Below are 14,710 nucleotides of genomic sequence, written 5' to 3'. Positions count from 1 at the left end.
TCATTCTTGTCTGCTATGACCATTAAATATTGCAGAAGAATGCAACATCTAATGATTTGACTACATTACAATTTTATTAAAGTTATTAGTACTTCATAGTTAGACAGCTATACATTCTCATTTATTTATTTCAGCCTTTGAATTTGTGAGCCCATCAAATTTTCAACAATGGCTTAATTCAAGTCTCCAGGTTCTATGAAAGAGGGCAGGAAATCGAGTCAAAGATAAAGGAAAGATTGGCCACTGAAATAATCTTTGGAGGAACTGCTGACTCTTAAGACTGTTAATTGAGGTTATTACTCCACATCACCGAGCTAGACCATAGTACTGAGACAGGCAACACTGAGGATCCAGGGAGTGGTAGAGGTGTGACAAGGAAGTACCCTTGCCAACAATTTGCTTCTTACTGTCTTGTCTCATGATTGCCATGTCAGGGATGGAGTGTCTCACCAGAGCTGAGGCAGACATTGTGTTGCTGGTGGATGGATCATGGAGCATCGGCCGGGCAAATTTTAGAACCGTGAGGAGTTTCATTTCTCGTATTGTGGAAGTCTTTGATATTGGCCCCAAAAGAGTACAAATTGGTAGGTTCTGACAACATTGGAGCCATTTAGACATTTTTATCTTTCTCTTTCACATGCACTAATGCCAGTGGTGTCATTTTAGCTCTTGCTCAGTATAGTGGGGATCCCAGAACAGAGTGGCAGTTAAATGCGCACAGAGACAAGAAGAGCTTGTTGCAAGCTGTGGCAAACTTGCCATACAAAGGAGGCAATACTCTCACAGGTGAGTAAGGACTGTCTGACACTCTTTCAGCTCATGCTTCTGGTTAAGGTTTGTGGCTGAATGGTGATGTGACTGATTCTCTTTTAAAAATCCCACTAGGCATGGCTTTGAATTTCATTCGCCAACAGAACTTCAGGACCCAAGCTGGCATGAGACCTCGAGCTCGAAAAATTGGTGTGCTCATTACTGATGGAAAATCACAAGACGATGTTGAAGCACCTTCAAAGAAACTCAAGGATGAGGGAGTGGAGCTGTTTGCTATTGGTACGCACTGAAAAGGACAGTGATGCCCCTGGGGTTACAAATGTGCTGAGGATATTTTTCGTAGTTAGAAGTTTTATCTGAAGCATGAAAAAAAAAAAACATTTTTTTCTATCACATAATTTATCAAAATAATGTTCCAGGAAGTTAATTCATTTTTTTCTTCTTTTTTGGGGGACAAAACTACATGGTTTCTTAAATGAAAATTAATAGATCAAGAAGAAAAATGTGGTATTAATAGGATTCATAAAAACTCCTACTTGGTTTTCCACAGAACCATGTTTATTTTTGATATCCATTATTTTACATTCCAGAAAAAACACTGAAGAGAGTCTTTTTGGTGGGAAATTGGTGCTATATACATTTAGAAGAAGCCAATTTAAAAGAGCTTTCAGTTTGTATTATCCTTTGTTTCTGTTTTATTATTGAGAAAAATAATATGTATGTTTTAGTTAACTAATTATTAAACCTTCATAGTTGGCCAAAGGCAGCCATGAATTAAGAAAGCCGTAAATCATTTGCTTCGTTCCATTAATTTTTTTCTGAGAAGTGCTTTTAATTTGTATATATCCCTTTTTGAAGGTATTAAAAATGCTGATGAAGTCGAATTAAAGATGATTGCAACTGATCCTGATGATACCCATGCATACAATGTGGCAGATTTTGAGTCACTCTCCAGGATAGTGGATGATCTCACCATTAATTTGTGTAACAGTGTCAAAGGTCCAGGTAAGTTTAACCCAGAGTTTCTCTCCCTCAGCACTGCTGGTATTTTGGGCCAAATAATTATTCTTTTGGGTGGGGGGGGAGGGCACTATTTTGTGCATTATGAAATGTTTAGCAGTGTGAAAGGACTCTGCCGGTTGGATGTCAGTAGCATCCCCTAAACTGTGGCAATTAAACAGATCTTAGGTTGTTGCCAAATGTCTGCTGCAGAAAAAAACTGTCCCCAGTTGAGAATCACTGCATTAGTCACTGATTTTTTTTTCTGATTTGTTTCTCGTGATGGCACCTCAATGACTTCTAGCTTATTTGAGGACATATTTAGTTTATATCCTGCATACCTGCACCCTCCCCTACATAACATATATATAAATGGGAAGGAGTAGGAAGAGAGGGAAGGAGAGATGCTTTCTTTTCTGGTATATACCTATTGTCTTAAAGCATCTTCACTCCATTTAGTTACTACATTGCTATTGGATGGTTGTTCCCAGACTCCTGTTTTCCTCAGTTTTGGTACCTTTTTTTAAATTTCCTAGTGTGAGCAGGAATGAAAGAGCAGTCTTTATATCTGATTTGCTTTGCCTCAACTGTAGATGATCAGATTTGAAACTTTACACTTATAATCCCTAAATATAAAGAGAAGCTACAATTTTACAGTGTAGACATTTAGAAATTATATAACCTCTTTTTACCAGTGAAGAAACTGAGATCTGGAGAAAAATTACTTAGTCTGGGTCAAATGTTTAAAGATGTTTTTAGGGGTATTAAAAAAGTAGATATAGCTAAGGAATTAGGATATTGAAATAAAATTATAGAACTGGATTTATACCAAAAAAGGATGGTGCATAATGATTACTCTCTGTGCAAATCATGGGACAAAACATGGTAATCACCAAATTTGAAGGTTTTTTGAAAATTAATGATAAAAATTATGGCTCTTATTATGTGAGAAAATTTTTATTTAAGTACATGTAGATTATGGTAAAATTGTCCTTCATTAATTTAATTTGGTTTTGGAAAAGTTGGAATAAGTTTAAGAAACAATGTGGTAGAAATGGTTCACTTGCTCTGGGTGCTAGGGGTATGTTTATTTGAATGTTCCCTCTTGGGTTTCTTTCTCCTAACTTTTGCAGATTTTCTTTTTTGAATTTTGAACAACAGATTGACCTTTTCCCTGGAGAAATAGACCAGCCTGGCAGCCAGAATTTGTAGGCTTCTGGCTCTTGATTAGCTGAGAGAGTTGTAGTTTTATTCCATTGGAGAGAACTTTGAGTGGGATGAAAACATCTTTTATCTGTTTTGCTTTTTTTAAAAAATGAACTATGTAATAGTTGCATTCATTCTAGTTTCCCAGACAGTAAAATTGCTTGATAATTTTGTAGGTTTGACTCTTACCCAAGTACAATAAAAGTTAAGATACTAAGAATGGAAAGGCTTTCCCCAGTTTTGGCTTGCACAAAAAGTAGAAAGAGTTTATACGAGAATGATTTGCCATGCTTATGGAGTTATTGGATTAATCCCTTTCTCTTTTAATTATTATTTGGGCCATTTTCCTGTTAGACATATTGAGCTTAATATTTCTATTTTCATTAGCATTTATTCCAGACACTGTTATGTATTAGTCATTTCACCTATATCCACCCACAGGGAGCACAATCACAGGCGGTAGGTTGTTCCCAGATTGAAAAACATGTGTTTGCACTCTCTCCAGTGATACGTTGTCAGCTTCCTTTGTTATGCAACTAGATCCTGTTAGAGAATAGAATGAATGAAAAATCAATTCTGTCCTCACAGAGCATAACCTTTAGTTAAGGAGAGAAGACATGAGTATATAGAAACAAAATGATAATGAGGGCAGGGAAGTTGTGTGGTGCCAATAGTGATAGGGACAATGGAGAAGCTAAATTGTCAGGACCTAAATTCTTATTTACTGATTATATGTACAAGGGTAGAGAGAGAAGAAAGTATCAAAAGGTGATTCAGAGGTCTTGTATTAGTCTGTTCTCATGCTGCTAATAAAGACCTACCCAAGACTGGGTAATTTATAAAGGAAAGAGGTTTGATTGACTCACAGTTCCATGTGGCTGGGGAGGCCTCACAATCATGGAGGAAGAGCAAGGGAGTTGTTACATGGTGGCAGGCAAGAGAGAGAATGAGAGCCAAGTGAAAGAGGAAACCCTTATAAAAGCATTAGACCTCGTGAGACATTTACTACCACTAGAGTAGTATGGAGGAAACCACCCCCATGTTTCGATTATCTCCCTGTGGGTCCCTCCCACAACACTTGGGACTTATGGGAGCTACAATTCAAGATGAGATTCAGGTGGGGACACAGCAAAACCATATCGGGTCTTGAGTCTCAGTGACTTGTAAATTGGTAAAGTTCGTAAGGAAGAGGAGGATCAGGTTTTAAGGAAAGACAACGAGTTCATGTTTTAATCTTTTGAGGCTAGAAAACCTTTTAGTTACCTATTCATAATGGTCTTACAGGTGATGAGCCTCTAATACAGATTTATTGTAGCTACTTAGTATGTGAAAAGAAGTGTGTGAAAGCTTAGAATATGGAGCATAATATTGTTTCAATGTCATTTCAAATATTGTCACCTTTCTACAATAATGAGAAAAGTGTATACCCTTTATTTCCATGTGTAGGTGATTTGGAAGCACCTTCTAACTTAGTTATTTCTGAGCGAACCCATCGTTCTTTTAGAGTGAGCTGGACACCACCTTCTGACAGTGTGGATCGATATAAGGTGGAATACTATCCAGTTTCTGGAGGGAAACGTCAAGAAGTGAGTAGGAACACCTACAACTTACTTCTTCCTGTTGTTGAGATTGGGTCCTCCTCATTAGGACTCTGAGAATAATGTTAGGTGAGGGGCAAGAGGGATGAAGAGGGGCCAGAAATGAGTCAAGAATAGTGCTTTCTATTCTTGACTTTGCTAGGCAGGCATTTCCATCTGGCTTTAATTAAAGGGAAAGAGCTTTGCTTAAATTGTTACGGTTTCTAAGAATTGTAGAATATCACTATGTTTTTTTCATTAAAATATAATTAGAAGATGCTTGATTTATTTATGAATTTGTAGTAGAATCAGAGAGTTAGCAAGGAACATTGAAGATGATCTATTTTTACCCATTCATTTTACAAATAAATAACAGCTGGGAGAAAAATTATATGAATTGTCCAAGATCTCATTGTAATCTGATAGTTTCCAAATACAAAAGACAATGGCCTAATTGAAATATAGATTCTAAGCTCACTGCAGTTAACTACTTTGTAATTATAGTAGGAAAAAGGGAACTGATTATACATACGTTGTTGCTCTGTTTAATTTTTCCCCCTAGTTTTATGTGAGTCGAATGGAAACTAGCACAGTGCTGAAAGATCTGAAGCCTGAAACTGAGTATGTTGTCAATGTGTATTCTGTGGTAGAAGATGAATATAGTGAGCCTCTGAAGGGGACAGAAAAAACCTGTAAGTCAGATTAAAAAATTGTTTCTCATTGCTTTCTTTTCCAAGATAAAGCATGATGGCCCATTTTTGCCTACCTTCCAAATAATTTCTTTATTTAACATTCATTCTATAAATATTTACTGAGTGCCATCTTTGTGCAGGTGCCCAGAAAATACTCAGTGGTTTTCTACTCCTGCTGGCTGATCATGCCATCATGGAGCTCCACTGTGGAATAGGGGGTCACTGCCATAATAATCTAGAGGGAAAACAACCTTTAATGGAGTTATTCACTTCTTAGAGTCTTTAGACTTTTGCTTTCAAGAAAATCTCCTAAAATGCAAATATACCTTTCAGGGGGATAATTTTACATTTTACTCTGTTGTTATATGTTGACATTTTATTGAGGAATAAAGCACATCAGGAGTAAGATATGAGGAAGGATACCATGTGGGGAGTGGGACTAAGATCAGGAAGAAGAGCGTACAGAGATACCGATTTCACTTTTACTAATGACCAGCGCTCCCGGCTGCCAGTGAGATCTTCTCTTTTCTTTCTGGCATCTGGTCTTTGCTAGAGAAACTCTAAGTGCTTTGGCTTTGAGTAGCGCTTTTGGGGTAGATGTTCCTTGCTCCTATTCCTGGTAATGCTTCCAGAGACATATGAAAATATTCTTTCCTACTTCTTGCTTCTTGGTTGGGCTCTAGGGGGAAGAAGGAAAGCCACTTTTAAGAAGAAGGAGTGAGCATCACTCTCTAGAGCAAGAACTGACTTTATGTACTGCTCAAGTTTTAGGTCTTTATCTCTTCTCTTATATCCCTTTATATTAGACTATAGGAGGTGAGAAATAATGTATTTTATAACTGGCAGGATTAATATGATAATTTCTTAAAACTTTGAACTCAATCTTTGAACAAAAAATAATTGGAAGCAATATGGGTGTTATAGGGAGATTGTAAACCTTTTCCTCTGCTTCATGGGTTTATCTTCAAGAAGCCTATAAATCCCTGATGTTCCAGTTATTAATGTATAGTGTTCTTATTTTAAATTTATTTTTTGAAGAAATATAAAAAATAGTGTTGATTACATATATATAAAGTTCTGTGATTGAAGAATAGAAATAGTCAACTTAGTGATGTTCCAGAAAAAGAGAGTAACGTATCAGGAAGTTGGTATCTATTGTAGAGACTCACTGGAATGCCATTTGACACCTGAACTTTAACATTTTCCTTCTACAAAATAGTGGTAACATGCAGTCTTGAATATGAAGTGCAATGAGCAATGTAAATTGGATTTTTTTGGGGCAATGGGAAGGATTATATTAACTCTTATTGATTTCTCACAGTAACCCACTGTCTAGTATATACAAATATCAATAATTGAGTACAAAACAATGGTTAAAAATGAGTGGAATGAAAGGAACTAGACTGATGGTCTGCTTTTCTGTTTTGGAAGTGCCAGTGCCTGTAGTCAGCCTGAATATTTATGACGTTGGCCCTACCACCATGCATGTGCAGTGGCAGCCTGTGGGAGGAGCTACTGGCTACATCTTGTCATACAAACCTGTTAAGGACACAGAGCCAACAAGACCCAAAGAGGTGAAAGATGTTTGTTTCTTTAACATTGGGTCTTCCCAAGACTTTATAGCTTTATAGTGCCTATGATACTGCAGTTACTTACGAACTCATTTATAACTTTACATACAAAATGGAAAAATAGAAAAGTAGGTTTGTGGTCTGCAACACATTGTATAAAACATTGGCATGGACTGCCCACGGTGACTGACGCCTGTGTAATCTCAGCACTTTGGGAGGCGGAGGTGGGCAGATCACCTGAAGTCAGGAGTTCGAGACTAGCCCGACCAATATGGTGAAACACCCTTTCTACTAAAAATACAAAAATTAGTCGGGTGTGGTGGCAAGTACCTGTAGTCCCAGCCACTCAGGAGGCTGAGACAGGAGAATTGCTTGAACCCGGGAGGTGGAAGTTGCGGTGAGTTGAGATTGAGCCACTGCACTCCAGCCTGGGTGACAGAGTGAGACTCCGTCTCAAAAACAAAACAAAACAAAAACAAAACAAAAAAAAAGAAAACATCAGCATGGAAAAGGAGATGTAATCTTATAAATGAAAAATACAAGCTGTATTGTAATCTAGTACAAATAGACTTCAGTTGACTATTCCAAAGGTAAATGGAAAAGTTTGATTTGAATATCTTATTTCTGCTGTGCATATCCATGTGCAGGTGCGTTTGGGGCCAACAGTGAATGACATGCAGCTGACTGACCTTGTTCCCAACACGGAGTATGCAGTCACAGTCCAGGCTGTCCTGCACGACCTCACTAGTGAACCTGTCACTGTTCGGGAAGTCACTTGTAAGCTACTGCTTAGTTTTATTTCCCTTCTTATTGCTGTGAGCGTAATGTTCATTAGAATTTATTTCATGTGATGCTAACAATAATTTGATAATTTATATACAAAGTCACAGTTATTACTTTTGACAATCAAATTTGAGAATAAATGTCTCAATTCTAGATTTATGGAGGCATCTCAAATTCATTCTAGGATGTGTATTTTTTTCACATTGAACATGCCTGAAATTGAAGTGTTTTACAGTCAATGGTGTCTTACTATTATTGCTCTTGGCTAGGTGCCAATCAGAATGTACAACATAAGACAATGGTGCATCTTATGAATGATGTTGTCCTAGATCCATGAAATATGACATATAGCATTGATGAGAATGGGAATGTTGAGTGAGTATAATTTTGGAGGAAGACATTGGGTTTAATATCAAGGTGCTCCAAGTTCTTGTTGATGTAGAAACTCTGTGGCACATATGATTAAGTCTGTTTCAGTTAAGTGAATTAATCAATTTACCCAATGCAAAGATATATTGATCCCCTATTATATGCCAGTCACGGGGCTAGATGTTGGGAATACCACTATGAAATTATACAAAGCAGTATAGACCATATGGACTCCTTCCTGGTTTGCATTTCTCTTGTGTGTGTTGGTCAGCCTTTTGTGTACTTCTGACTTGTTTTACTAAGCATTTAGGTGCTTTTTTCTTGAAGCGTGACAATGATTGCATTTACCCACTTACTGCCTCTTGCCTTACCCAGCTGGTATTTTGCTTCATGCTTGGGGAGATTGACATGCTGGGATAGATGAGCTGGCTTAAATTTAATGAGTCTTGGCCCACACTTCTGAGAAAATGAAGAGTTTTGAAGGCACTTCAAGGAGGAAAAAGGGACTAAGGAAACAGAGCATGATGGGGCAGAGAAGAGAAAGATCCCCTACAGGATGGGTCAGTGTAAATTAATTGACAACAAACAAATATTTATTAATCCTCCTTTATATGTTAGATCTTGTCTGGGGCTGGTGCTTTTGTGAAGATGGGATAGTGGCAGATGGAAGGAATGGGGAGTCAGCCAGGGATAGAGACTCATGTTCTGAAAGTGCTGAGAGAGGAGACCCAAAGTCACAGTGAGATTAAAAACAAATATGGTCACAAACTTGGGTATGGTGCTGGACTGGAACAGTAGAGGAATGGAGGGCAGAGAGAGATACACAAGACAAAAATGTTGAAGAGATGGAGGCGCAGAAATGTGGAAGTGGAGCTAGAGAGTTAGGAAGACAGATGTAAAGAGTCAGAATGAGAGACAAGTTAAACTAGTCAAATGGGCAGCTGGAAAGAGTGAAATACATCTCATATTACAGGAGAAAATCTCCTCATTCCTTATCCTCCTTCCCCCTTTTATAATGGAAAGTTATGTTAGATTTGGTAAACATTTACCATTTGGATTTTCTTCTAACAATTTAGGTGTCTGGGTTTTCTTATAAGCTTATTGGATGCTTAATGTTGGGCTCATCTTCATTCTTCACTCTGTAACTATTTTTTTCTGTCACGTTCTTGAGGGTGCATAACTCTATTGATTTTGTTTTCTGTCTTGAGTTAAATATCTGATAAAGAAACATGAGCTGTACATTTATGATGAATTATGATTTATTATGGGATTGAGCAGCAAGAGATTATTTAAATAATGTGGAAGAAGAGTAATATATAATTGAGAAGTTAGCCTTGTGATAACAAAAAATTAAATATATTCTATTTTTGAAAAACCTTCTTAAGAAGAATTCAGTCTATCTGGTAGAATCATGGTACTTTTATCATCATCATCATTTTTTTCAGTTATTTTGCCAAACACCTTTAAATTTTCTCCAAACAACTTCTTGAAAGCTTGCATGGATGCTTTGGAGCTTTGTGGTTGAGAAGCACATCTGGATTTAATATCTCGTGCTTCTCTAGTGCCTTTACCCAGACCTCAGGATCTGAAACTCAGAGACGTGACTCACAGCACTATGAATGTCTTTTGGGAACCTGTGCCTGGAAAAGTGCGTAAATATATTGTTCGATACAAAACACCAGAAGAGGATGTCAAAGAGGTAGGTTGAAGATGATAGTAGATATGAAAATATTTGTTTTCCTAGTAGGTTTAAAAAAAGAACTTTATCAAGTATGGATGATAGCATGTTTTGAATACTTGTCACTTTGTTAACACAGTGTTGAAAACTTGTGATATTAATAAAGCAGTTTTTGAAAATCAATGATATATTGGACTGTCTTGTCAAAACAGAAATGTTTTGCTGTGTGATATTAATCTCAAAAAGATCATCCCTTGGTAGATAAAAAGTTATCAAATCTAAATGGTATTTCCTTCCCATCCAGATTCCTTATATGGCTCTCTATTCCAAGAATTACTAGAAAATGTCATGTTTCTAAAAATAAAAGGTAGGAAGAGGTTGCAGCAATGAAGAGGAGCAGTTTGTCAGATAACAGGAAGATAGGACACTAGAGAAGGACACAGAGAAAGGAGAAGTATGTTGTTAGAGGGGTGTCCTTTTGGGAGTGTTCTTTTGGGAGGTCCGTGATGACCGGATTCAAAGTTAGAGCAAATAAGAAGGGCTTCATGAACCAGCAAAACTTGTGTGTGCTTGAGGGAGTATTAATGTCAGAATCTCAGAGGCATTTTTGGAACATAGGAGTCATTTCTCTAAGCACTCAGTGACTGGTTCTGCTGGTCATTTGTGGATTATACAAAAGCTACTTTATACATGTGCACACATTTATTTCATTCTGCATTTCCATTTAAAAGGGGTACAATGGCCAGTGGATCTCACAAGATTCTTGTGCATAGCAAATGAAGTAATGCTGTGCGTAAGAGACCATTGCTGAAAGAAATAATGCAGTGATATAAAGGGAAACAGGTGGAAAAATGGTTAGGTTTTTTGAATACATAGGCAGTAATTATTTTCTAGAGAGTCATGTGCCATATGATCTAGTACATACATTTTTTTTCCAGTTTGGAAATATTTAAACTGTGTCCAGTTTCTGGATTCTCATGTAAATTGGAAAACACTGCTCTTTTCTGATCACAATTTTATATTCTTACGCTGACAGGTACAGTAAACAACAGAGAGATGTCAAAAGTAAACCCTTTGTAAAAGTAGTTCCACTGCTCTGTTACTGTTATAGGTAGAGGTGGACAGATCAGAGACCAGCACTTCCTTCAAAGACCTCTTCTCACAGACCTTGTACACAGTCAGCGTTTCTGCAGTACATGACGAGGGGGAGTCTCCTCCAGTGACTGCTCAAGAAACTACCCGTGAGTTGTGCTCCTGCTCCATTGATAATGGGAAACAACACTTTACATGCATGTGTAACACAATTTACTGGGTCATTTTGTTTCTTAATGCTACCTTTGCCAGTGTTTAATAATGCTTGGATTCATAGATTGTTTTTCACTTATTTTTTTGTAACAAGGTGTCCCATCTTCTATCTTTGCATCCATTCCTTTTATGATACTTTCCATCAGCCACTGTCATTAATTTATCTTCCAACTACAACTACTTGATGTGCACCTGTGTATGTGTGTGCATGTATGTGTAGTGGGGTGGGCAAGTTTTCTTGACGTATGTTGCACATTTGCTTTGGAAAAGATGCATTATTTATAAATTTTTTGGGGTATTTTACTATACGTGAAGTGTTATCAAGGGTAACAAAATATAAGCATCTTTGCCCTCACCAGTTCATGATTTAGTTGTGGAGATAAGAAAAAATTAACTGAGAATACATGGGATCATGTAAGGAAGATCAGGTGGCACTGAAATTGTGTGCTGTCAGATTTCAGAGGAAGGGGCGACTGCACTGTAAGTGGAGTGCTGGGGGATACCGGGCAGCCTGCCCAGACCCTGCTTCCTGCTCCGTCTGCTGCAGCTCCTGGAGATGTCAGTTCCTCTGCCTCTCATGGTTTCTCCATAGTATTTAACACAGTCATTATTGCCTGTTGGTCTTTTGCTATGGATTCTACTTCCCCCTTGCTCTCTCCTAATGAAGGAAGAGACATTTTGCTCAACTTTGTATCTCCAGTGCCTGGCACATAATAACTTAATCCAGTGCTCAGCCCATTACATAAAGCAAATAGTAGTAAAAAAAACATTGAGGCCTAGAGCCAGCAGTGTTCCAAACAAAAACAATGGGAGTTTTATATGTAGTTTTACATTTTCTGGTGTCCACATTAAAAAAGGCAAAAATAGATGGATGAAGTTAATTTTGATAATGTTTTATTTAACCCAGTATATCCAAATATATCCATTATAATTTCAACAGCTATCAGTACAATAATTATTAACGAGACATTTTACCTTTTTTCTGTAACAGTTCTTCAAAATCCAGTGTGTATTTTACACTTAGAGCACATCTCAATTCAGACTAGCCACATTTTAAGTGTTCAATAGCCAACTGCATGTGGCTAGTGGTTTCCATTATGGACAGCACAGGTCTAGAAATTTAAGCAACTTGCCCAGCCACATCCAGTAACCTATTGATGGGACTGATACTATAGTCTGGAACCTTTTCCTCCTTTCCAGAAAATTCCTCACCAAAGGCTCAATGGCATGTTCTTTAGTGCCCAGCTGCCTATACCTAATTAGGGCATCTTGTCAAATGTTATAACCTGCTTTTTTTTTTTTTTTTTCGAGACAGAGCCTCGCTCTGTCACCCAGGCTGGAGTGCAGTGGCACGATCTCGGCTCACTGCAAGCTCCGCCTCCCAGGTTCACGCCATTCTCCTGCCTCAGCCTCCGGAGTAGCTGGGACTACAGGTGCCGACCACAATGCCCGGCTAATTTTTTGTATTTTTAGTAGAGACGGGGTTTCACCGTGTTAGCCAGGATGGTCTGGATCTCCTGACCTCGTGATCCGCCCGCCTCGGTCTCCCAAAGTGCTGGGATTACAGGCGTGAGCCACCGTGCCTGGCCATAACCTGCTTCTTAACTTCAGACATAACCACTTCTCCCTTTTTGACTCTGCTATTTTCTTACCATGTGAGATCTCTTAGCAATTTCATTTATTTTCCTGGCTTAAGTTCTTACCTGGTAAGGGTCATGGCTGGAGCTGAGAATTGATGCATATGCATCAGTAGACGACAGCTTTGCATAAAAATAATGTAACAGGTGTAGTGAACAGAAAAGGAAGTCAGGAAGAAAGGCTAGTGAGACAGGTAATTCAGTATAGTAGATTAATATTTTTAATATATATTTTCCCTTAAGATTTCCAAATAATTTTCAGATACATTTAAAGTACATTCTTAATGCTGCTTTGTTTTGCAGTTTTGCTGGTGGAAATAGTACCACTCTCTTTATCTCAATGGGCCTTTTCATTGTAATTATTAGAACAAATTTTTAATGGCTCTGGGGTTTGTGTAATTAGCTTTGGTTACCAGAAAATAGAGAAATAAGTGACAGTGAAAGCTCAGGAATGGTGGCAGACATAAAAATATGCTTGTGCTGCAAAACAGCCAGAGGACCTGGTCAATGGAGGGGTTGTGAAAGGGGATTTCAGCAGTCATTTGGGCCTCCAGGTGTTCAGTTCTCTGAACAGGGTCAGCATGTTCTGCTTCATATCATGTTTAAGGTTAGTGATCTATAGGAAGAAGCTATGTGTGGGTTACCTGGATCGTAACATGCTCAGAGTTCCTTTCCTGTGGCAATATTCCTAGATTGAAATTCACTGTATGTGTAGCAGTGTGTATGTATGTTCTAATCAATTGTCAGAGTGCAATACTTTTAGTGTTGTTTACAGCTAGGCAGACATTCTCATTTTTAAACTGCAGTGGTATGTGTGTTTTTAAAAAATAAAAATGAAACTGTTTCCTTTGGGTATCAGAACAACAAATTATGAACAATAAATGAATAACTATTTCCTTGAGCATCATCTTTAATGTATAATATATTAGCATACCTAGTTTATGACATTCTCGGTTAATAAGGACTTCTTAACCCAGAGTCTATGTGTGTCTTTGGGGTTATTGATAGACTGGAGAAGGTCCATTAACTCTCTGATATGTGGCCAAGTTTGTGCTTTGTGTATTGTGTATTGCTGTGTGAAAGAGTCCATAGTGTTGATTTGATTCTTAAAAAGTTGGAGAAAGGTACTAAATGGTATCTTAAAAAAATCATCATTTAAATAGAATATCCTTAATAACCTATTATATCCACAGAATGCTTGCAGTTTCCAGAGCTCTAGGAATTGGTGAAATATTTGGTTCTAAGCAACGTATTCAATCAGTTTTCAGATGTCCATTAATATAAAACAAGGCAGTTTTTATTATATTAAATTGCATTTGTAGCTCACATTCAAAAACTTAGTCTGCTTGCCTTTTCTCATGATAGGACCCGTGCCAGCCCCAACAAACTTAAAGATTACTGAAGTAACATCAGAGGGTTTCAGAGGGACTTGGGATCATGGAGCTTCAGATGTGTCTCTCTACAGAATAACTTGGGCACCTTTCGGAAGCTCAGATAAGATGGAGGTAGTTAACTCTCTTTATCTTTCTCTCTGTCTTTCATGTCCCATTTAATTTGTAGGGAAGCTTACTTTAAAGAAGTATTACTCTTGTTGTCAATAAGCATTTATTGACATTTGAGCTCATGACATGCATCAGAGCAGGAGGAACATCTGGCTAAATAATGTAAATAAACTGCCATTGAGTGTGTATGATGTAAGTGGAGACTTACTTTTGCGTGGGTATGTTTTTGTCCTCTTTCTCCAAGACCATCTTAAATGGAGATGAAAACACTTTGGTGTTCGAAAACCTGAACCCCAACACCGTCTATGAAGTTTCCATTACTGCCATCTATCCTGATGAGTCAGAAAGTGATGACCTGATTGGCAGTGAGCGCACACGTAGGTGTTTAGCTTTCAAATAGGACATTGATATTTTAAAGTTAATTTTTAAAAAATAGGGCTACAGCTATATTAGTAATGTGTTCCCAAATTCTGTTTTCTTTTAGTGCCTATCTTAACAACACAAGGTAAGAATTTAATTTGATGAATTGTTTGAATGAACAAATAATGAATGAATGTATAAATGAAAAGTACCATAAGATACATAATAAATAGGTCATCTGCTTTTAAATCCTAAGATGT

At 37.6% G+C, this 14,710-nt stretch overlaps 1 protein-coding gene across 8 annotated transcripts in view; it reads left to right on the top strand.

The window, feature by feature from the left end:
• COL12A1 (collagen type XII alpha 1 chain) overlaps positions 1-14,710 on the top strand; it is a 121,528-nt gene that overhangs the window by 53,240 nt on the left and 53,578 nt on the right. For 4 of the 8 annotated variants that reach the window (XM_063813199.1, XM_063813200.1, XM_063813197.1 and 1 more), the window contains 13 exons: positions 435-584; positions 667-786; positions 886-1,050; positions 1,630-1,776; positions 4,423-4,562; positions 5,116-5,245; positions 6,677-6,819; positions 7,464-7,593; positions 9,531-9,667; positions 10,758-10,887; positions 13,954-14,093; positions 14,335-14,467; positions 14,575-14,595. In XM_063813199.1, coding sequence (XP_063669269.1) covers positions 435-584; positions 667-786; positions 886-1,050; positions 1,630-1,776; positions 4,423-4,562; positions 5,116-5,245; positions 6,677-6,819; positions 7,464-7,593; positions 9,531-9,667; positions 10,758-10,887; positions 13,954-14,093; positions 14,335-14,467; positions 14,575-14,595 — 1,686 coding nt within the window. Of the gene's footprint in view, positions 1-434; positions 585-666; positions 787-885; positions 1,051-1,629; positions 1,777-4,422; positions 4,563-5,115; positions 5,246-6,676; positions 6,820-7,463; positions 7,594-9,530; positions 9,672-10,757; positions 10,888-13,953; positions 14,094-14,334; positions 14,468-14,574; positions 14,596-14,710 lie in introns of all 8 variants that reach the window. The other 4 variants (XM_054686051.2, XM_054686054.2, XM_054686052.2 and 1 more) reach the window with 1 other exon arrangement.

The sequence above is a fragment of the Pan troglodytes genome, chromosome 5 (genome assembly GCF_028858775.2).
Source record: "Pan troglodytes isolate AG18354 chromosome 5, NHGRI_mPanTro3-v2.0_pri, whole genome shotgun sequence".
In the NCBI taxonomy this organism is placed as follows: domain Eukaryota; kingdom Metazoa; phylum Chordata; class Mammalia; order Primates; family Hominidae; genus Pan; species Pan troglodytes.
This window is presented reverse-complemented; position numbering and strand designations above follow the sequence as displayed.